Source organism: Aquarana catesbeiana, linkage group LG08 (assembly GCF_042186555.1).
Source record: "Aquarana catesbeiana isolate 2022-GZ linkage group LG08, ASM4218655v1, whole genome shotgun sequence".
NCBI lineage: Eukaryota > Metazoa > Chordata > Amphibia > Anura > Ranidae > Aquarana > Aquarana catesbeiana.
In genome coordinates this window covers 302,434,009-302,459,338 of record NC_133331.1, presented here as the reverse complement: position 1 = coordinate 302,459,338, position 25,330 = coordinate 302,434,009, and the positions used below count along the sequence as shown (strand labels likewise).

At 42.8% G+C, this 25,330-nt stretch overlaps 1 protein-coding gene across 1 annotated transcript in view; it reads right to left on the bottom strand.

The window, feature by feature from the left end:
• LOC141106873 (uncharacterized) overlaps window positions 1-25,330 on the bottom strand; it is a 124,298-nt gene that overhangs the window by 59,283 nt on the left and 39,685 nt on the right. Inside the window, 6 exon segments of the mRNA XM_073597801.1 lie at window positions 11,750-13,231; window positions 19,637-19,763; window positions 20,053-20,127; window positions 20,239-20,376; window positions 20,499-20,596; window positions 20,710-20,772. Of these exon segments, the coding sequence (XP_073453902.1) occupies window positions 11,750-13,231; window positions 19,637-19,763; window positions 20,053-20,127; window positions 20,239-20,376; window positions 20,499-20,596; window positions 20,710-20,772 (1,983 nt within the window).

Here is a 25,330-nt window from a genome sequence, read left to right as displayed (position 1 = left end):
AGAACAAGGTTCAGGCTCGTCTTCCTCCTCCAGCATTTCGGCGGGAACTGGAATGAGTTTTGCATGAAGAAAGGTATCAGATTCCACTATCCACCATCCAAGGCTTATATTTGTCAATTCTCCGGAGAACTCAAGCCGTCTTGGATACCAAAGGTGGTCCAACACCATCATTTTTTTGCCTGGTGTTTTCATAATTTTGTCCAACCTGATACTCTTGTGAATTATAGAAAATACTCCAAGTGGCCCCTGTACTAGTATAATCATCCAGTCTATCATGCTCCACAGCTAGTAGAGATTTCAAATCCATGATAGTATCTAAGCTACCCTATCCATTCCAAAACAGATGGGATCCCAGGAGACTTCCAATGTTGAGGGATGACAGCCCTTGCCACTATCAGAAAAAGATGGAGCACATCTTTTTGTTTCTCTGCTTTGATGGATCCCAGCATCGTAAACAACAAAAGTATTTGGGGGTTGAAATGTATAGGTCTACATATTACTCTATAACAGTGGTTGCTGACCACCGATGGTCCACAAGAAAATGTTCACAGGTGTTGGTAATGGAAGGCTGGCTGGGACTCACAGGGAAACACATTGGTGCAGCGAAGCAGGTAACTGACTGAAGTGCAGAGGGACACACAGTGATGAAGGAAGAATGGATGCTGGTAGGAGTTCACAGGGTCACTGGAGCGGGATACAGACTGGGGAACATGACAATCACAGGAGCAGGCTCTGGGTTTCAGGCTGGGATGACTTATGACATTGAGAACTGATGAGACACAGAGGAGCTGAATAGAGGCTGGGTGGCCATTAGAGGTCATGGAGACAGTACTGGGAGGCACTGGAAAACGCTGGACAAACCACCTGGGGACACAGGGGGTCTAGCAGCTAGCGTGTAGACTTGTTCATCAAAGAGTAAGCAATCAGCTTGTTAGCAGGGCCTCCTCTGTGATTGGCTGCAGTGCTGGAGGAAGCAGGTGGATGGACAATAACCTGCAGTTGGAGCATGGAACAGATGAGTGTGACGACAGACAATGGGGATCATTTACTATAGCGCTGAAAAATGATCCTGCACTCCCAGAAAATAGCGCCCAATTAAGGCCAATTAAGTCTTCAACTCTCAGAAAATGGCTTTTATTTTATTCAAGTTTCCCCGAACTTATGACCTATGTTGTTTATGGACCCTGATCCTGGCCCGTCATTATGTGGCATATGGACGTTACCAGCCTCCATAGTGATAGTGCGCATGTCCATCGGTGGATTAGGACCCAGAACGAGGCTTGGTTGGGTTACTATAGTATACTATAGTAAAAAGGGAGGTGACGCAGCGTGCCCCTGGATGATGTAACCTATTACAAAACGCGTAGGGCGGAGCGACGCGTTGACATCACCTCGTGTTGTTGTTAGTTCCAGAAGGACAGGTTAGTCTGAGTGTTACCGGCCGGCGCACCAGACACTAAGGCGTTTTTCTGCTTTGTACATGTAAGTGCAATACTGTGTTTTATTATTCAATAAATTTTGAAGGTTTTACACTATTGGAGCACTTATATTTTTACATGCTATGCACATCCACCTATGAGTTGGGAACGAAATGAGGAGATCTGGGGTGTCATGAGTTCCGTTTGGTGTCATTGGAGACCGCATTATCATCACTAATCTATCGAGGATATCAGATCCATCTGACATGCCCTGGAGGGCTTTTCCCTATACAAGCTTCCCTTGATCCTCTGTAGCGAGGAATCATGGGCTTCTGGTAAGCAGGAACCCTCTACTCATGGTGGTGGACTTTTGCACCAGTTTTTCATTCAAATCCGGAGTTTCCACTATTTATGGATAGACACTATATTTTATTATTTACAGCTCACGGGTGATACTGCTATATAGGTTTTTTGGACACTAATTTTCTTGGCCCTTTGTTTTTGTTACGCAATTACTTCTGGGCAATATATATATAGTTTCTATAGGCATCATGTTAATCTGATGTTTATGTTTTTTCTTTCACTAATTTTATGGTGCACGTATGTGGTCATATTGACATTTAGATATTGGGTTGGTGTATGAGAGTACACTCACTCTGGGTTTAATATTTTCATATGTTTAGCACGATTCTATGTTTTTCCACTATTGCGGGCAAAAATGACTATCAAATCACATATGCGGGAATAGTGGAAGTCAATGGGGCTCAAACCTGCAAAATTCAAAGTTCTCATTGAAGGCTTATATGCAAGTTCTTTGCCATAAAAAGTGTATAGGGACCTGGTTCCTGTCCCAGGGACATGTATCAATTGGAAAAAATGTTTTTAACCACTTAAGGACCAGCCTCGTTTTGGAATTTAGGTGTTTACATGTTTAAAACAGTTTTTTTTTGCTAGAAAATCACTTAGAACCCCCTAATATTATATATTGTTTTTTTTCTAACACCCTACAAAATAAAATGGCGCTCATTGCAATACTTTTTTTCATAACGTATTTGCGCAGCGGTCTTACAAGCGTGCTTTTTTTTGGAAAAAATGCACTTTTTTGAATAAAAAAAATAAGACAACAGTAAAGTTAGCCCAAATTTTTTTTATATTGTGAAAGATAATGTTACGCTGAGTAAATTGATACCCAACATGTCACGCTTCAAAATTGCGGCCGCTCTTGGAATGGCGTCAAACTTTTACCCTCAAAAATCTCCATAGGCGACGTTTCCAAAATTCTACAGGTTGCATGTTTTGCGTTACAGAGGAGATCTAGGGCTAGAATTATTGCTCTCACTCTAACTATTGCGGCGATACTTCACATGTGTGGTTTAACCACCGGTTTCATATGCGGGCGCTTCTGGGCGCAAACTCGTCGAGACGGGGGGGTTTTAAAAAAAAAAATATTATTTATTTTACATGATTTTATTTATTTTTACACTGTTTTTAAAAAAAAATTGTCACTTTTATTACTATTACAAGGAGTAATAGAAAAAAGCATGACAGGACTTCTTAAATATGAGATCTGGGGTCAAAAAGACCTCAGATCTCATATTTGCACTAAAATGCAATAAAAAAAAAAGTCATTTAAAAAAATGACATTGAAAAAAATGTGCCTTTAAGACGTATGGGCAGTAGTGACATTTTGACGTCACTTGCGCCCTGCAGTGTCATGGAGACGAGTGGGCGCCATCTTCCCCTCACTCGTCTCCAGACACAACAAGGGGACGGACGCGATCGCCTCCACCGCTACCGATGGCTCCGGTAAGCGGCTGGGGGCACCAGATCATGGCAGGAGGGGGGGCCCTCTCCCGCCACCGATAAAAGTGATCTTGCGGCAAATCTGCCGCAGAAACCACTTTTATCTGAAAGCCGACCGCCGCACGAAAACGGGGATGCCGGGGTTATGTCAGCTAGCTGCTGCCATAACAACGATATCCGCCGCCAAACTTAGGACGTACATCGGCGTGCGGCGGTCGGCAAGTGGTTAAAACGGACGTTTCTTCGGGAGCAGTGATTTTAATAATGCTTAAAGTGAAACAATAAAAATGAAAAATTCCTTTAAATATTGTGCCTGGGGGTGTCCTTAGTATGCCTGTAAAGTAGCACACCTTTTCCATGTTTATTACTGTACCGCAGCAAAATGATATTTCTAAAAGAAAACATTTCATTCAAAATTGCTCGCGGCTATAATGAATTGCCGGTTTGAGTTAAAATCAAAGAAAAAAACGGTGTAGGTTCCTCCCACTAGTCCATACCAGGCCCTTAGTGTCTGGTATGGATATTAAGGGGAACTCCATGCCAAATTTAAAAAAAAAATGGCGTAGGGGTCCCCCCAAAATCCATACCAGACCCGAAGCATCGAAGGAGGTTCTTTTTTTAATGTTCAGCGGGAACAGCAGAGGAGAAAGACCGGAGGACGGACCAGGGGAAGAAGAAGCCAGAGGAAGAAGCGGAGTAAGATGGAGGAAGAAGCGAGGGGAAGAAGAAGCTGGAGGAAGATGGAAAAAAACGGATGAAGAAGCGGGGAAAGAAGAAGACATTTTGGGGGGACCCAAAAGCACCCTCACCATGTTGAGGGAAGGTGGCCTGGTATGGTGCAGGAGGGGGGCTCTCTCTCATCCTATGGCCTTCCAGGTTGCATGCTCGGATAAGGGTCTGGTATGGATTTTGGGGGGACCCCCACGCAATTTTTTTTAGTTTGATGTGGGGTTCCCCTTAATATTCATACCAGACCAAAAGGGCCTGGTAATGAACTGGGGGGGAACCCCACGGCATTTTTGTTAAATTTTGGCGTGGGGGTCCCCTCCGAATCCATGCCAGACCCGTAGGGCCTGCTATAGACCTGGGGGGACCCCATGAAGTTTTTTTTTTGCAATTTTTATTTGACTGGTATTTTTTTTACTTTCAGTGGGGAACCGCTGACAGCTGAAGATTCATTGGTTGTTAAGGACGCGGCAGCTGGCTTCCTGACCCCCGGTTAGCAACCAGCTATATACAGTGTTAAAATAATAACCGCAAAACACATCACAAATGCAACAGTTGCGTTTCTGGTGCTGTAATCTATTACCCGCAAATCGCGTGAAAAAAGTCCCCGACCATTTCCAAAAACGCACTGGCCGCAAAACGCATAAATATGAACTAGTACCATAGGATACCATGTTAAAGTGGTTGTTAACCCACTTTTTAAAAAAAATAAAATAAATAACACCTGCAAGACAAAGGCATAATGAGCTAGTATGAATAGCATACTAGCTCATTATGCAGTACTCACCTGAGAACGAAGCCCTCGCTGCGGTGCCCATACACCGCTCCGGCGGCTGACATCACTCCCGGGGGTTACTTCCGGGTATCGCGGCTCTGGCGCTCTGATTGGCCGGAGCCGCAATGATGTCACTCCTGCGCATGCACGTGGTAACGGCACACTCACTGAAGCAATGGCACATACGTGCTGTTGCTTCAGTTTGTGTCAGTACGCATGTGCTGATGACATCGGCACATGCAAATACAGGGGATATCGCCTAAACCCATGCAGGTTTAGGAGATATCCTGGGTGTGCTACAGGTAAGCCTATAATAAGGCTTACCTATAGCACAAAGTGGTCTGTAAGGGTTTACAACCGCTTTAAATGAACTGTAGATTGTTTCTGAAAACTGCAAAACGCACTAAGAAATGCATAGGTGTGAACCTAGGGTCAGGGCCAGTTCACTCTGGAGTGAGAGGAGAGGCTCTTTACAGCAGCTATAGCGCCTGTAAAGCACCTCCAGTGTGAAAGCAGCCTAAGATAGAACTTGATCTTGCACTTCCCCAAAACCACCACCCCCAAAACTAATTAAAAAAGAAAGAAAAGAGAAAACAAACAAGCTCAATAATGTACTTTTATTTTTCCAGCAGAAACAAAATTATGTACATTCATTTACTAGCTTAAAAAAAATTCTACAGGATATATGATGCTACATTTAGCAAAACAGTTAGCAATTGGTTTTAAAGGCCCTGCTCATAGGAGCTTACAATCTAAAATCTGTCTAAACCTTAGAGTGGACACAGCTTTACTTTCAGTGTATAATGGGCAACACATCACATTTTTATCTGCAAGATTATAGAAACATACCTAACAGTTATTATTCCTACAAAGCATTCCAACATATTATTAAAAAACCACATGTTCAAAATATAACACTCGCCCCCACCCCACAAATACACACATATACATACATTGGTGACCACGTTCTGCTGGAAGCTGCATTTCTGTGTACATGATTAAGCAATGAGATCAAAGAGTAGAAGGTCAGCACATGCTCCCAAACCATGTTTGCAAGGTCAGACAGGAACAATACACACACAACATTGACAGCATGGCCAGATAAACCCACTTTTGATTGAAAAAATGCACAAGAATTTCAGCAAACAGCCCTAGTTGGGCGTTTGTCAATAGGCACATAATCATTCCTTCTCCCCCACAAATCATAGTAAAAAACCTGGCCTTTTCAGGCCAAACGAACCCCCTACTGCAGCCCTTTATATAAGGTAGGTTGTATTGTTAGCACACTGACACACGCCCAATAAAAGTACACGCCCACCAGTATCTTTCAATCTGTCTCTTCGTGTATGTCTAAAGTGATTGCACCTGATGGGCAGGAACACATAATACTATTTGCAACTGTGTAAGCCCTTGGCTATGTGCATCAAATCTCCAACTACAGGCCAAAGATCAAAGTCATTTGCATGCACATAAACAAAGCAACAGTTTTCTAAGCAGTGTACCTGTGCAGTGTAAACCTTACAATTTTAAATGTCCAATTCCCTGGGCATGACTAGTGCTAACAAACATTAACATCAGTCCCTGGCTGCAAGGAGCTTCCAATCTAAAGTCCAAAACTAACTTTCTTACATTAGAGACTATTTCGACAGGAGACAAATAAAATGCCAGCATGTCTTTGGATTGTGGTGAAAAACCCACAAAAGGGAGAACATATAAACTTCAACACAAGCATTAGCATGTTGAGGAATTGAGCCAGCAACCCCAGTGCTGCTAGACAGAATTGCTACCCTCTTAGCCAGCAGGCAGCCTTACACATATTCTCTGCATCTCTGTGGTGTGAACCAGCCCTAAGTCCATATCCATGTTCAGTGTCACAAGCAATATACAATATATTGGCCTAAGTATTGGGACGCCTGCCTTTAAACGCACATGAACTGTAATGGCATCCCAGTCTTAGTCCGTAGGGTTCAAAATTAATTTGGCCCACCCTTTGCAGCTATAACAGCTTCAACTCTTCTGGGAAGGCTGTCCACAAGGTTTAGGAGTGTGTCTAAGGGAATGTTTGACCATTCTTCAAGTGCATTTGTGAGGTCAGGCGCTGATGTTGGACGAGAAGGCCTGGCTTGCAGTCTCCGCTCTAATTCATCCCCAAGGTGTTCTGTTGTGTTCAGGTCAGGACTCTGTCCAGGCCAGTCAGGTTCCATAAAGACATGGATGAGTGAGTTTGGAGTGGAACTTGACTGGCTGCACAGAGTCCTGACCTCAACCCGATAGAACACCTTTTTGCTGATTAGAGCAGAGACTGCGAGCCAGGCCTTCTCATCCAACATCAGTGCCTGGCCTCACAAATGCACTTCTGGAACAATGGTCAAACATTCCCATAGACAAACTAAACCTTGTAGACAGCCTTCCTAACCTTCCCAGGAGCTGTTCTAGCTGCAAAGGGTGGGCCAAATCAAATTGTAACCCTACGGACTAAGACTGGGCTGCCATTAAAGTTCATGTGTGTGTAAAGGCAGGTGTCACAATACTTTTGACTAGATAGTGTATCTGGATTTACAATGGCGGGGGAACCCTTCTACATATAAATACTACATTTAGACATAGTTTTAGGACCTGGGAGATGAGACAACTTCTCTACATGAAGTGGCATGTTTGGGATTCTAACCCAGACGCTCAGGGATACCAAGCAGAAGTTCTAACCTCTAAGCCACAGAGCTGCCACATATGAAAACCTTCTACACATAAATGCTGCATTTCATTGGACATACAGGTGATGGAATTACATTACCCCAGATTTATTCTTCTTGATTTATTCTGTGAAATTTGGTGGTTCTTTGTGGGCGAGTGTAGAATAGTGATATTACCCTCAAATTTTTGGAAATTACATTTTGATTTCTGATGTTGGTACACATATCACATTTTTTGGGCTCAAATTATGATTATTTGGATATAATAAAGAGCAAAAAAAATTGTGACTTATTTTAAATTTGCATCAGCAATGGTATTGTGAGTTTGGGTAAAGATTGTTGTGAGATGGAGAGTAACAAGTGAAAGTGACAGAGAAAAATATATTTTATCAAAACATTCCACATTCTAGCATTCTTAAAAACAAAATATTTGAAGTAGAAGCAACAATTTTGTAAAAGAAAATTTATTTTTAGAGAAAGATACAATTCATCTTAACATTAAAAGTGAAGGTTACAATTGTTTCATTAGAATCAATGGCTAAAACTTGCATTGGACTATGATAGTGTCGATTTTCACTTCCAAAAAATGCTCTTTAACTCAGCGCTCATTTTCGTATTGTTGTGGATTTATGAAAAAATCCATTTTATATTTACTGGCAGAAATATGAGAGTTGCTTAGGCCTCAAAAAGTAGATGAACTGTGATTTTGCAATAATTGAACTGTTCCCCTCTTGGAACCATTTACTGCAAAATAGGTGAACTCATACGCTTTACAAAGCTTAATGCATCAACTTAAAGTTTTACAAGCCTGCTTTTAAACAGAAACTCGATGGAACAATGGTAGCTCTCATCACAAAACAAGGAGATATTTTTTCTTAACCAATAGAAAAGAAGCCACACCTTTTGGGCAGAATTTAGTATAAGTTTTATGGTCTCATTGTGTGAGATGGTATTTAGAGGCAAGTAAGATGCATGAAGAAAAAAGCTCAGGAACCCACCCTGAGGGGGACACTGGGAGATGCCCATACTCCCAGATGGAACGCATGAATACATATTTTAACATCCATGAAGATTCCTCAACACCTGATACTTGGAACTCGGAGGTCGCAAGAAGTAATTCCTCTTTAAGAGTATCCATTTTGAAAGTAACGGCAGCCATCTTAGAAACTCTGGTAACCAGCAATCCAGACTAGTAGCCATCTTGGAGTAGGTAATTATGTCATGTTGATTTTATCTTGTATGTTCTCTCAAATATTGATGCATTAAATATTATACTATTGATAATTGTTCTCCTGAATCAATAACCACCTTGTAGATTTTTCTCTAAAGATTCAAGTTCATGATATTTTTCTTTTTGCATAGTTGCCACTTTTATTGTCAAAATAAACGTCTAATTTATTTCACATTGTTAACCACTTATTTACCTGCAGTATAGTAACGGTTGGACGTGTGAAATACAGACATTCTATTTCATTGTCAATTTCACAAGGTTATTGATTCTACCGAGAAGTTATCATGGTGGTATTATGTCAATGGACTGTACGCCCATTTTGCAAGTGTTTTTGTTGATTTTCAAGACGTTCATGTAACGCAATCTGTATTTTAATTTCATGTAGATATCTTGTTTTTTTCAACCAATAAATGTAACTATTTCGTATGATCACATGTCTCCGTGAATAAGTTTCATATGCATAGACTGTGTCATATAGATTGATTTTGTATATTAAAAATATCCTCGTTAAAAATTACTCAATAACAATTACTGTGCAGGAAACCTGTCCTAAAAAAGCACAACAGTATTTACTATAGCGCCTTGTAAAAAAGACGCTGGAGCTAAAATGAGAGCTATTTGCAGGTCTGAGCATGCTCAGTTGTGCTGGCACCTAGTTGTTCAAGAACGGGAAATGTATCTCTTCTCAGTCTTTTAAAGATATTTCAGTGTAGAAATCACTTTTTCACACAGTTTGAAGCAGATTATCTTTAAATAATATACTGCATATTTCAGTACTATTTAGGCAATTATATTTTGCTCTAAACAATATTTCCATGTGAAATTCTCCAGGTTTTAGCAGAGTAATGCCGCGTACACACGGTCGGACTTTACGGCAGACTTTACCCGGCGGACTTTGACGGACTTTACGACAGACTTTCTGAATGAACGGACTTGCCTACACACAATCCACCAAAGTCCGTCGAATTCGTACGTGATGACGTACGACCGGACTAAAACAAGGAAGTTAATAGCTAGTAGCCAATAGCTGCCCTAGCGTGGCTTTTTGCCTGTCGAACTAGCATACAGACGAGCTGACTTTTCGACCGGACTCGAGTCCGTTGGATAGATTTAAAACATGTTTCAAATCTAAGTCCGTCCAACTTTTGAGCAAACAAAGTCCGCTGGAGCCCACACACGATCGAATTGTCCGATGAAATCCCGTCCGCCGGGCAAAGTCTGCCGTAAAGTCCGCTCGTGTGTACGTGGCATAAGGGTTTGGGTGCTATTTGGTTTCAGGGAACTATGGTAAATTCGATTTTGGGAGTATTTTCTCACCAGCGCTATAGTGAATACCGTTTTAGCGCTAATTAGCATCACAGCGCTATAGTAAATGACCCCCAATATGTTCCACAGCAGCTTCACCTCCCCCATCAATACTGTGATTTCTCGCAGCTCTCTCTCACCATCCACACTACATTCTCTGACAGCCCCCCCCACGATCCACACTACATTCTCCGACAGCTTTCCTCCACCATCCACACTACATTCTGCAACAGCTCTCCTCCCACCATCCACACTACATTCTCCGACAGCTCTCCACCACCATCCACACTACATTCTCCGACAGCTCTCCTCCTCCATCCACACTACATTCTCCGACAGCTCTCCTCCACCTTCCACACATATTCTCCGACAGCTCTCCTCCACCATCCACACTACATTCTCCGACAGCTCTCCTCCACCATCCACACTACATTCTCCGACAGATCTCCTCCACCATTTACACTACATTCTCTGACAGATCTCCTCCACCATCCACACTACATTCTCCGACAGCTCTCCTCCACCATCCACACTACATTCTCCGACAGATCTCCTCCACCATCTACACTACATTCTCCAACAGATCTCCTCCCACCATCCACACTACATTCTCCGACAGCTCTCCACCACCATCCACACTACATTCTCCGACAGCTCTCCTCCACCATCCACACTACATTCTCCGACAGCTCTCCTCCTCCATCCACACTACATTCTCCCACAGCTCTTCTCCTCCATCCACACTACATTCTCCGACAGCTCTCCTCCACCATCCACACTCCATTCTCCGACAGCTCTCCTCCACCATCCACACTCCATTCTCCGACAGCTCTCCTCCCACCATCCACACTCCATTCTCCGACAGCTCTTCTCCCACCATCCACACTCCATTCTCCGACAGCTCTCCTCCACCATCCATACTCCATTCTCCGACAGCTCTCCTCCTCCATCCACACTACATTCTCCGACAAATCTCCTCCACCTTCCACACTACATTCTCCAACAGCTCTCTTCCATCCACACTACATTCTCCGACAGATCTCCTCCAACATCCACACTACATTGTCCGACAGCTATCCTCCACCATCCACATTACATTCTCTGACAGCTCTCCTCCACCATCCACACTACATTTTCCGACAGCTCTCCCACCATCCACACTACATTCTCCGACAGCTCTCCTCCACCATCCACACTACATTCTCCGACAGCTCTCCCACCATCCACACTACATTCTCCGACAGCTCTCCTCCACCATCCACACTACATTCTCCGACAGCTCTCCTCCACCATTACCACTACATTCTCCAACAGATCTCCTCCACCATCCACACTACATTCTCTGACAGATCTCCTCCACCATCCACATTATTTTCTCCAACATCTGAAGAATACATATTGGCCTAAACTGAGGAAAAAATTGTTTTTTTTTTAAAATGTGGGATATTTATTATAGCAAAAAGTAAAAGATTGTGTTTTTTTCAAAATTGTCGCTCTTCTTTTGTTTATAGCGCAAAAAATAAAAACCGCAGAGGTGATCAAATACCACCAAAAGAAAGCTCTATTTGTGGGGAAAAAAGCACATCAATTTTGTTTGGGTACAACGTCGCACGACCGCGCAATTGTCAGTTAATGCGTCGCAGTGCTGTATCGCAAAAAATGGCCTGGTCATTGAGCAGCCAAATCTTCCGGGTTAAAAAAAAAAAAGGTATTGAGAAATACTTAAAAAAAATTTAAAAATATTGATTTAGAACTGCATTGAGATCAGAGAAACTTGTGAAAATAGGTGGAACTGCGCTTTAAGGAAGCCCATCCATATGTATCCTCTGGTGTCGCACAAGGTTTCCTTTCCTAGTGAAAGATTTCCCACACTCTGAACAAAAATAAGGATGTTCACCTGTGTGAATTCTTTGATGTTTAACAAGGCCTTCTTTATTATTGAAAGATTTCCCGCACTCTGAACATGAATAAGGACGCTCATCTGTGTGAATTCTAAGATGTTTAACAAGGTCTCCTTTAAGAGTGAAAGATTTCCCGCACTCTGAACAAGAGTAAGGACGCTCACCCGTGTGAATTTTTTGATGTCGCATGAGGTGTCCTTTATGAGTGAAAGATTTCCCACACTCTGAACATGAATAAGGACGCTCACCCGTGTGAATTCTCTGATGAAGAACAAGATCTGCTTTATGAGTGAAAGATTTCCCACACTCTGAACATGAATAAGGACGCTCACCTGTGTGAATTCTCTGATGTCTAACAAGGACTGCTTTCTCAGTGAAAGATTTCCCGCACTCTGAACATGAATAAGCACGCTCACCTGTGTGAATTCTCTGATGTTTAACAAGGTCTCCTTTCTGAGTGAAAGATTTCCCGCACTTTGAACATGAATAAGCACGCTCACCTGTGTGAATTCTCTGATGTTTAACAAGGTCTCCTTTCTGAGTGAAAGATTTCCCACACTCTGAACATGAATAAGGACGCTCACCCGTGTGAATTCTCCAATGTTTAACAAGGCCATCTTTGCAAGTAAAAGCTTTCCCGCACTCTGAACATAGATAGGGATGCTCACCTGTGTGAATTCTTTGATGTTTAACAAGGACTCCTTTCTCAGTGAAAGATTTCCCGCACTCTGAACATGAATAAGGACGCTCACCTGTGTGAATTCTCTGATGAAGAACAAGCTCTGCTTTATGAGTGAAAGATTTCCCGCACTCTGAACATAGATAGGGATGCTCACCAGTGTGAATTCTCTGATGTTTAACAAGGTCTCCTTTCCCAGTGAAAGATTTCCCACATTCTGAACATGAATAGAGATGGTCACCCGTGTGAATTCTCTGGTGTCTAACTAAGTTATGTTTATGCTTAAAACATTTGCCGCACTCTGAACAAGGGAAAGGACGCTCACCCGTGTGAACTCGCTGGTGCTGAATAAGTGTACCTTTCTTACTGAAACATTTCCTGCACTCTAAACATGAGAATAGATTGTCACCTCTGTGATCTCCTTCATGGGGTGAGGAAGATTCCTCGGGATTAGAAGGATCTGTTGATCGATCTGCAGTGTGAGATCTTACATGGATATTTACATTCATAGTATGTGATTGATGAGAAGATTCCCCCTGATCAGATGGATCTATTGATGTCTCCGGACAGGAAGGTCTGTGATGTATATTTTGTGTATTTGGATTTCCTCCTGGAGGATCCTGTGTGATGACATTATCTTCTGACTTACAATCAGCAGATAATAGAAGATGTCTCTCCGAGGAATTCCTGACATCACATCCATCTGTTGAAAAGAAGTAAAAAAAAAATATTATATGTAAAAAATCTCAGTAGATGATAAATAACTGGAGTTTTAGCTCCTCCTCCCAGTCAGTGGAATAAGTGGAAATGCCGATCTCACAGCTGGGCTCCTGTTCTCCCTCCAAAATCAATCAGAAAAGTCTTCACACCGAGTCCATATATGATCTGCTAGTTCTATAATAATAAAAAACTATGACTGAGGCTTCATTAGCCAAAATGTGTTACTGGATTGTTACTACTTTGGATTTCCTGGATTTTAAATTATGAAGAGTTTGCAGATCATATATGGACTCCAACCTGAGTCAGCAAGAAAAAAAGTCACATTGTTCTAACAGTGAACACTTTCACAGAGCTCTGGCATGGAACTGGGTACAACTATAACAACAAAATATGAAAAAAAATATTAAAGGATATAAAACACCCAAAACATCAATGACACACTATGTAAATTGTGTTTATTAGTGACGACTATGGGGAGTAATGGAGATGCCACATCATTTGCCAGGAAAATTATGTTTTATTGAGGAATGGAGATGGACCTTTCATATGGTGTACAGTATCTCCTCCTCATTTGTTGGGAACATGACGTTATATTGAGGAATGGAGATGGACTTTTCATATGGTGTACAGTATCTCCTACTCATTTGTTGGGAACATGACATTATATTGAGGAATGGAGATTGACCTCTCATATGGTGCACAGTCAGTGCCGGAACAAGGTCATCCAGAGCCCTGGGTGAACATGTCAAATTGAGTCCCCCAGGATGTATGAGCATTATGGGTCAGCAAAAATCCCCCCTCCCCCAATAAAAGAATCGAGCACTAATCTGCATGCTTATCCCCTAAGCATAAATTCCCCCCTCCTCTCATAAAAAATCCGCCCCCTGCTGAAATCCCCTTCCCAGCACAAATCTTTGCCCCCCCAGCTCAAATCCTCTCATTCCCAGGGGGGATTTGATTTCCTGACCCAGTTAAGTATCATGAGGCTTTGCATTTGGCACAGGTAGTGGATTGGTGTGTGCTTAAAAAGAAGCCATGGGTCCAGATGGAACAAGCAATGGTTGCCCTACCTTTGGAAGGGCTTGTATGGCTTCTGGATACAATTATCTCATAGACCGTGAAGGGGCACCTAATGGTGGGCACCACTTTGCGGACTACTAAAAAAATCTTTAAAACTACTACTATTTTGCCATATCCAAGCCTTTTAATTCCAATTTTGAGTACACCGGCCTTTCAGCCAGGTCTGATAGTCCCTTGCTTTAATGCTCTACTATGAAGGGGCTCTAGTAGGCTTTTACATTTTTCAACGTGCGATCGCTTGATGACGAGTAGAGAGTTTGAATGTAATTTTTCATCAGATCTGGACTTTTTTCGCCGGATACAGCTTACCACTTGGCGACCAGCTCGCGCCGATATACAGCGGCAAAGTGGCACGGGTGTGCCAAACAATCTACCCGTACGTCGCTGCGTCATCTGTGGCTAGCAGGTCCCGCGGACTCGATGTCGGCCGGTGGCCCACGATCGTGGCACGGAGAGGCAGAACGGGGAGATGCCCAAGTAAACAAGGTATTTCCCTGTTCTGCCTAGCAACATGACAGGGATCTACTGCTCCCAGTGATCGGGAGCAGCGATCTCTGTCATTTTCTAGTGAGCTCATCCCCCCTACAGTTAGAACATGCTGACGGAACACAGTTAACCCCTTGATCGCCCCTAGTGTTTAACCCCTTCTCTGCCAGTGACATATACACAGTAATCAGTGCATTTTTATAGCACTGATCGCTTTATAAATGCCAATTTGCAGAAGAATAAATATTGGCCTAAATTGTGAAATTATTATTTTTTATATATATTTTGGGGGATATTTATTATAGCAAAAAGTTAAAAATATTGCTTTTTATTTCAAAAATTGTCGCTCTTTTTTTGTTTATAGTGCAAAAAATAAAAACTGCAGAGGTGATCAAATACCACCAAAAGAAATCTATATTTGTGGGAAAAAAAGGACGTCAATTTTGTTTGGATACAACGTCGGACGACCGCGCAATTGTCAGTTAAAGTGACGCAGTGCCATATTGCAAAAAAGGGTCAGGAAGGGGTAAATCCTAAGTGGTTAAAGGGGGGATCGCTAAAACACTCGCTGTCATATCTCTATGCCTCGCTGATCGGATTGGAAGAGCCACAAGAACATGCTTTCCTACAACCGTGGGAAAGAGATATGGGGGGTTTATATTCTCATAGGCTCAGAAGGATAAGATTTTACTGTTGGCTCATAAGGCGTCATCGGCGAATAGGTATGAAGAAGGAGGGTATAAAAGCCCTACTAGATGGTACAGAACACCGGTAGTAATACATCGGATATTTCCTCAGGTATCGAATATCTGTTGGCCATGCCAGGAATCTGAGGGCACTATGTTACACATTTTTTGGGAATGTCCAGGGCTGAAAGAGTTCTGGACGATGGTAGCTGAAAGTGTTAAAACAATTACAGGAGTGTCACTTGGAGAAAATCCGGCAGCTTTTCTATTGCATGACACTCCGTTATCTATTAAAAAATCTAAAAATTCACTTTTAAAACATCTGCTTACCACAGCGAAGGCGTGTATCCTGACGTTGTGGAAGAGTAAGACCCCCCCCAACTAGACTACACTGGTTTGTAAGGATAAAGGAGATCCAACAAATGGAAAATCTTACTATGACATTGAAAGACCAAGATAAGAAATATCAGAAAATCTGGACTCCTTATTTCAGTTATAGGGAACAGATATTCCCAGCGGCTCAGCAGTAAATGGCCCTCTGACCTGTTTGGTAGAGGTAATTTATTGGTAAAAGGAGGGTAGAATAGTCAGGTCCGCTCGGGGGGAGGAGAGAGAAGAGAAATGGATTTTTTTTCTCTCTCGTTCTCTTTTTTTTTTTTTCGTTTGTTCTCTTGCCTTTTTATTTATTCTTTACTTTTATTTTTTCTTACTTTTTGAGGGTAGCCATGGCTTTTCCTGGCTAGGGAAAATATAAGAAAAATAGAAACTGTGTTGCTTTTGATTGTTTATAATAAAAGTTTGTTGAACTATTATATAATTTAACCATTTGTCGCCCGCCATATAGCAAAATGATGTCGGCAAAGTGGTTGCTATACCCTGACCGGACGTCATATGACAATATCAGGATATCAAGCCGCTGCGCGCCCCCGGGGGCCACGCATCGCGGCGATCGTTGTTGCGGCGTGTCAGTCTGACACACTGCAACTCCGATCTACGTAAAGAGGCTCTAACTGAGACTCTTTACCACATGATCAGCCGTGTCCAATCAAAGCTGATCACGATGTAAAAAGGAAGAGCCATTGATCAGCTTTTCCTCACTCTCGTCTGACAGACGCGACCAGAGGAGAGCCGATCGGCTGCTCTCCTGACAGGGGGGGTCTGTGCTGATTGTTTATCAGTTGTAGCCCCCCCCTCAGATGCTGCCCAGGACCACCAGGGATGGCCACCACACTGGACCACCAGGTATGCCACCCTAGACCACCAGGGAAATACCAATCAGTGCCCAGGCAGCTGCCAATTAGTGCCAATGGAATATGGCTGCCAGTGCGACTAGTGATGCCTATGAGTGAAATCAGTGCCAGCCATCAGTGCTGCCTTTCAGTGCCCAGCAGTGACCACCAGTGCCACCTATAAGTGCCCATCAGTGCCGCCTTATCAGTGCCCATCAGTGCAGGAGAAAACTTACTTATTTACAAAATTTTATAACAAAAACAAAGAAATACTTTTTTTTTTCAAAATTTTCTGTCTTTTTTTATTTGTTTAGCAAAAAATAAAAACCGCAGGAGGTGATCAAATACCACCAAAAGAAAGCTCTATTTGTGGGAACAAAATGATAAAAATCCTCCCCCACAAACAAAAAACATACCCCCCTCCTAGTACAAATCCTCTACCCCTCAAATTTCACCCCTGACCAAAAATCCTCTCCTCTCACTCTAAATCTCCCCTCCAAGCACAAATTCTCCCCAATCCCCCATCTTAGCACAAACCCCCCCAAATTTCTCCTCTTAGCACAAACACCCCTAATCACCCCTGCTAGGACCAATCCCCCCCAAAAGAAAGTTTTCCTCCTAGCACAAATCCCTTTCCCCTGCCGTATTAAATTTTCTAGCACAAACCCCCTAAAAATGCCCCCTCCTAGCACAAATCTTATTCCCCCATCCCCCCTCCCAACACAAATTTCCTCAAAACACTACTTCTAGCACACTTCCCTAAATTTCCCCTTATTGAACAGCTCTTATCCCCTGCTGCCCCCAATTTCTTCCTCCCCCTAACTTCCTTGTGGTGCCCAGGGCAGCCGCCCCTCCTGCCCACCCCTTGTCCCCACCCCTGTGTACAGTATCTCCCCCTCATTTGTTGTGAACATGACATTATATCAAGGAATGCAGATTCACCTTTCATATGGTGTACAGTATCTCCTCATTTGTTGAGAACATGATGTTATATTGAGGAATGGAGCTGGACCTTTCATATGGTGTACAGTATTTCCTCCATATGAGAGAGAGAGAGAGAGAGAGAGACCCATCATTGGTGTTCCTGGGGGAGGAATAGTGCCCCATCATTGGTGTTCATGGAAGGGGGGGGAATAGTGCCCCATAATTGGTGTTTCTGGGGGGGAATAGTGCCCCATCATTGGTGTTCATGAAAGGGGGGAATAGTGCCCCATCATTGGTGTTCATGAAAGGGGGGGATAGTGCCCCATCATTGGTGTTTCTGGGGGGGAATAGGCCCCATCATTGGTATTCCTGGGGGGGGGGGAATAGTGCCCCATCGTTGGTGTTTCTAGGGGGGAATAGTGCCCCATAAATGGTGTTCCTGGGGGGGAATAGTGCCCCATCAGTTTGAGGAATACACAGATCTCTCCCTCTCACACTCTGGTCTGGTTCCTCCAGCCAGCTTTGGTCTGGTCCCTTGCCCCAGCCCACTGCCCCCCCCTTTTGGGTCTGGCCCCTGGTCCAAACAAACTCCCTTTCTATCGCAACCCCCTCTGGTCTGGTTCCTCTCCCACATTCCTCTCTTCCAAACTCCTTCCCAACCTACTCCAGACGCCTGGTCTCCAAACTAGTTAACGCCCTCCCACTGTCCAGTACGGTCCCCTCTCCCATTCAGGGCATTGTCAGTAATGAATGAGGAATTTACTTTAGTAGTTATGTTGTGATGCAGTTTGAGTGCAACACTCCATTTTTTCATTATTATTTTAAATTAAAAAAAATGAATATGCCATTTTTTTGTTTATGATTTTTTTCCGATTAATCGAACCAATAATCAGCCAACTAATCAATTATGAAAATAATCATTAGTTACAGCCCTACTCATGTCCATCACAGGCGTTCGTGTGTGGCATTACATGGGATAGATGAGAGAGGACGGCCGGCCAGGATCTGCGTGCCAGGAGAAAGAAGAAAAGTGTGTACTCGGCGCTTCCCATCTCTGCATGTGAGCAAAGTTTCTTCTCTCCTGTGAGCCCCTGTACACAAATCACTGCACTACTGACTGACCTCATCCTCTGCCCTACTAATTGACACAGTCCACTGCCCTACTAACATCATCCTCTCCCTTACTATCACCATCCACTACACTACTAACACCATCCACTGCCTTACTAACTGACACTGGAAAATATGCAATCATGTGAAGCATACAGTACAAGAAGTACTTGTGTTTAGTGAGAAATTATGAGCAGATCAATACTCCAGATGTTCCAACTTCAGTGCACCACCCATGAGGTCATGCACGGTTACAGGTCCCAAAAGAACCCAAAGGATGGAGATAACCAGCTTGGCGTGGATCACAACCCAGCACATGGCAAAGATGGAAACCACCACACTCTGCAAGGTGTTGCACACCATGGTTCCAGGCACGGTCCCTAGGAGGGTTCTGTTTTGCAGTGGGCCCTAACATAGGGGCCTAGTTATGTGCAAGCTAACCTTACTTACAAAGCCTCTGTCATCGGCCACCACCATTCTCTCTACCCTGAACTGGCTGCTCCTCCTTATCACGCTTCACTCCATGATATCAAGACTTAAATGAATTGTATTTTTTGCTCCCCGGTTCTCCCCAAACACTGTAAAGCACCTTCTCTTCCAAAGTAACACAGATGATTACTCTTAACCAATAAGTACTTTACTGAATAAAGTTAAATTTACAGTTCTGTACAGCTTCCATAGAAGTACATATATGCGATATACAAAAATGACAATTGCATTTCAACTCTCTCTAATAACACTGTATTGTATTTGGCTGTGCGGCGCTCTCCATAACTTTTTATAGCTTAGTTGCATCCCAGTAAATGGCATCAAAAGTCCGGTTCTTAGAACCCATCCCTGTGACCTGTTTCCTCCATAGTGTCTGTTACTTACTTGTGCCGATAGGTAGAGAAAGGTCCTCCTGTTCACTTTTCATCCCGACCTCCTCCGTGGACGGCTGATCACCCCCCACATACGTCTCCACTTTAACCTCAGATTTTATATTAATTCGTTCTTCACCCTGAACAAAAAAAATAATCAAAAACATCTACTAAAGTCAACTCAAGGCAGACATAAAAGACACAAAGGACACGTCATTCAGTATGCACCCTCCATTGGAAGAACACAAGGAGGAAGAGGACCCACAATGACATGTGACTGAGCTTAAGACCCACAGAGGTAAGGAATGTATATTAAAAAAATAAGAATATGGGGGTAAAAATGTAAAAGTAAATCAAGAGACTACATAGAATAACATAATTTCATGGCTTACAATATATATTTAGGTCTAAATGCCCAGTCCTACCTACATGATCATGGTAAGTGATGGTGTGATCCTCTTGCATGGAATCCCAGGAACACAGAGGAGGGAGAAATCTATCACCCTAAAACCCAAAGATGAAAGAACAATAAAAAATAGAGCAAAAGATTTAATAGAAAAATATCATCTCACAGCTTAAAATAATTTTATGTTGTAATTTTTCAGTCCCATCTACCTGATGATGGTGAGGGATGGTGTGATCTTCCTGTGTGTAATCCCGGGAATGTGGAGGACCTCTCTCCTCCATAGACTGCTCATCCCCAAATATCTCTTCTTTTTCCACTTTAACTTTGATGTCTTTCAGTTCTTCACCCTAAAACCCAAATATAATAAAACTGATTTATAAAAGCAAACAAGAAATTAAATAGAAGAATGTTATTTTGAAGCGTAGAATTCTACAACGTATTTGAGTTATAATTGCTCAGTCCCCTCTACCTGATGATGGTGAGGAGAGGTGTGATCTTCCTGTGTGGTATCCCAGGAATACAGAGGATGGGGACATCTCTCTGGTGGGTTCCCATTACTGGATCCATCTATAGGAAACACAAAACACTGAATACATTGTTTCTATGTGTTTATCAGATCATGGGGGATCTAGTTGGACCCTCCGTACTACTCTCTCCTTTACAATAAAGTCTCATCTTACCCGGTGTTGTGAGGGGCAGCTGATTCTCCATCATGACGTCTTTGTAGAGATCCTTGTGTCTTTCTAAATAAATTATAATGTGATGCGATTACCTCCTGTGCTGCCAATTCCAACAACGTTTTCTTTTTCCTTCCTCACAACTCACATCCCAACAGGGACATCCTGTATTAGACCCCTACATCACTTCCTGTTCCTTAGTTACATCACTTCCTGTGCATCTATCACTTCCGGTCTGCACCTGGCATCACTTCCTTTCCAGCTGTAGTATCACTTCCTGTGTCAGTACAATCATGCTTTTCCTGTCTCTGTGTTCTACTCAATATAACAGGAAAAGATCTCCATCTCTATATTTATTATGTGTCTGTTCTACAATCTAGCAACTCCAGATGGACAGTTGGATAAATGGCTCGACATGCACAATGAATCTGGTCTATAAACCAGACTCTCTTTATGGACAGTTGGATAAATGGCTCTATATTTAGGAAGTATCTGGTCTATAAACCAGAGGCTCTTCATGGACAGTTGGATAAATGGTTCTAAGTTTAGGATGTATGTGGTCTATAAACCAGAGGCTCTTCATGGACAGTTAGATAAATGGTTCTATATTTAGGATGTATCTGGTCTTTAAACCAGAGGCTCTGGATAGACAGTTTGATAAATGATTCTATATTCAAAATGTATCTAGTCTATAAACCAGAGGCTCTGGATGGACAGTTGGATAAATGGTTCTATATTTAGGATGTATCTGGTCTATAAACCAGAGGCTCTGGATGGACAGTTGGATGAATGGTTCTATATTTATGATGTATCTGGTCTATAAACCAGAGGCTGTGGATGGACTGAGGAATAAATGGCTCTATAGGATGTATCCAGTAAACCAAAGGCTCTGCATGTACAGTTGGATGAATGGCTCTATATAAATGGCTCTATATTTAGGATGTATCCAGTCTATAAATCAGAAGCTCTGCGTGGACAGTTGGATAAATGGCTCTATATTTAGGATGTATCTGGTCTATAAACCAGAGGCTGTGGATGGACAGAGGGATAAATGGCTCTATAGGATGTATCCAGTAAACCAAAGGCTCTGGATGTACAGTTGGATAAATGGCTCTATATTTAGGATGTATCCAGTCTATAAATCAGAAGCTCTGTGCGGACAGTTGGATAAATGGCTCTATATTTAGGATTTGTCTGAACTATAAACCTGAGGCTCTAGAGTAAAATTTGGACAAATGGCTCTATATTTAGGATGTGGCTGAACTATAAACTTGAGGCTCTGGATGGACAGTTGGATACATGGTTCTATATTTAGGATGTATCTGGTATATAAACCAGAGGTTCTGGATTGACAGTTGGATTAATGTCACTATATTTAGGATGTATCTGGACTATAAACCAGAGGCTCTGGAATGACAGTTGGATAAATGGCTCTATAGTATGTATCTGGTCAATAAACCAGAGGCTCTAGATGTACAGTTCGATAAAGCTTTGGATGGACAGTTGGATAAATGGCTCTATATTTAGGATGTACATTATCTGGTCTATAAATCAGAGGCTCTGGAGTAAAATTTGGATAAATGGCTCTATATTTAGGATGTGGCTGAACTATAAACTTGAGGCTCTGGATTGACAGTTGGAAAAATGGTTCTATATTTAGGATATATCTGGTATATGAACCAGAGGTTCTGGATTGACAGTTGGATTAATGTCACTATATTTAGGATGTATCTGGACTATCAACCAGAGGCTCTGGGTGGACAGTTGGATAAATGGTCCTATAGGATGTATCCGCTCCATAAACTAGAGGCTCTGGAATAAAATTTGGATAAATGGCTCTATATTTAGGATGTATCTGGTCTATAAACCATCCATCAATTTCAGATGCATAGTTGGATAAATGTCTCAATATTCACAATGTATCTAATTTACAAATGTATTTATTTATTTCAGGTACTTATATAGCGCCGTCAATTTACGCAGTGCTTTACATATACATTGTACATTCACATCAGTCCCTACCCTCAAGGAGCTTACAATCTAAGGTCCCTAACTCATTCATATATACTAGGGACAATTTAGACAGGATCCAATTAACCTACCAGCATGTCTTTGGAGTGTGGGAGGAAACCGGAGTACCCGGAAGAAACCCACGCAGGCACAGGGAGAACATACAAACTCCAGGCAGGTAGTGTCGTGGTTGGGATTCGAACCAGCGACCCTTCTTACTGCTAGGCGAAAGTGCTATCCACTACACCACTGTGCGCGAATCAGAGGCTCTGGACAGTTTGATAAATGGTTCTATTTTTAGGATGTATCTGGTATATGAACCAGAGGTTCTGGATTGACAGTTGGATTAATGTCATTATATTTATGATGTATTTGGACTATAAACCAGAGGCTCTGGGTGGACAGTTGGTAAATGACTCTATAGGATATATTTGGTCTATAAACCAGAGGCTCTAGATGTACAGTTGAATAAATGGCTCCATATTTAGGATGTATCTGGTCTATAAACCAGAAGCTCTGGATAGACAGTTGGATAAATGGCTCTATATCTAGGATGTATCCGGTCTATAAACCAGTCCATGTTTATATTTGTGCAGAAGTCCAACTGTAGCAGTTGGCAGATAGCTGGCCCTGCCACCAATATCCCACAATAATGTCAAATGGAGTTCTAGACTAAGGGGGAGGGGGTGTGACAGGTAATGCACACAGAGCCCATACAGATCCCGTCTCCTCCTCCTCCTAAGTTTGCTTTGAAGTGCTCGGCTTCCTCATCTATCCCATTTTTTGCAGACTGTGCCTGGACCTACTGCCAGAAGTACACTGTCATTTACCAAAACACAAACTTACAACAGTACAAGCCAGCTACTACAGTTTTTCTGAGAGAAAAGGGGGCAAAGTGTATAAGGGGTGTGCATACAGGGAGTGGTGACAGTGTGTATAGGGGTGGGAAGCAGTATGTACAGGGAGTAGAGGCAGCGTGTACAGGGAGTGGACAGTATGTGCAGGTGAGGAGGAAAGCAATGGAAGCATACATGAAGGTAACAAAAGGCAGAGAAAACCGATTGACATACAAATCTCTGCAGTGCTGGGCCTTATTAAGGCCGCTGATAAGGCAGTACAGCCAGTCCTCCTGTGCGGTGCCCATAACACATCAGTTCAAAAGTGAGGACCCGAGCACCTGCTGTACTGTCTTATTGCAGACACCAATCCTCTTCTGCCTCCCCTTGCAGCGCTGCCAGCTTCCCCTATTATTTCTCCCTCTGGGTGCATTGCAGGGGGATTGGTTCTAGCACATGCACCCTTTCCATCTGCTGTCCGGTCCCCCTGTGTGCCCCTTTCCCCCGCTGTACCGCTGGCTTCACTCCTCTCCTCTGGTAGAAGGGGGTAGTAAATATGTATTTTACTGGGCTCTTCCATTCCTGAATGAACAATGAGCGATCTGTACCAATCACTCTTGTGTCCATTTGCCGCTGAAGCATAGCAAACTGGGTTTACTATGCTTCAGTTTGGGAATGAGCAGGAAGCCTCTGAGTGCTTCCTATTCATTCATCTGTGCAGCTGAGGCTACAGAGAAAGGGACTGATAAATCGATGTCCTCAGTCACATTCGGCCTGGGGAAGTGGGCCCCGTGATTTCTAACAGCAGCCCTGGGCATTATGATGAGGTCTGCTACTGCACTTGGGTGCCAGATAGTGAAAAGGAGGAAAGTGAGGGAGAAACACAACATTGGTGAGGCAGGTAGTTAACACGTGCTGTAGACTGCGTTATGGTGCAAATGTGTTGACTTGACTCGTTCTTGGAAAACCTAGAAAACACTTTCTTATCTTTATCTGCAATCTACTTGCTCTCTCTCAGAAAAGGCAGCTTTGCCAAAAAGGAAGAAGAAATCCTGAGGAAAAAGGAATTATCCAATAAGCTGATTTCTACTTTGCTGAACAGCAGAGAGAAGGTGTCAAGAGCCATCTACTTCAAACGTGGACATGCTATAACTCTTGGGGGGTTATTTACGAAAGGCAAATCTACTTTGCACTACAAGTGCACTGCAAGTGCACTTGAATGTGCACTTGGAACTGCAGTCGCTGTAGATCCGAGGGGGACATGCAAGGAAAATAAAAAACAGCATTTTTGCTTTCACATGATTAGCTGATAAAATCAGCAGAGCTTCCCCTCATTTCAGATCTACCCCTCAGATTTAAAGCGACTGCACTTTCAAGTGCACTATGGGTTTTCGTCAGGTTGATGAGATTTCCATCCTTGAGTTTCTTCTTGACTGAATGGAGAAAGGATTGGTAAAATGCGCAGGTGGCTGATTTTTTTTTTTTTAATATGTAGTAGCTATACTGTCCCTGCTACTTCCAGCGCTCACTTACAGTCTGACACTTTTACATCAAAAATGTGTTGTCTTTGAAAAAATGACCTAATTGTAATAAAACCATACACAGTTTTAACGCATCCCCTAAGCATGCAGTTTGAGGGATTTTTGTTTTTTTAACCACTTGCTGCAAAATCACGTACCCATACATCATTTTGCTCAAGTGGTTGTGCCGGGGTGATATGCAGCTGCAGGCATCACCCCGGCAGCCTTTTTAAGAGCTGGCGGTCGGTTCTATAATAA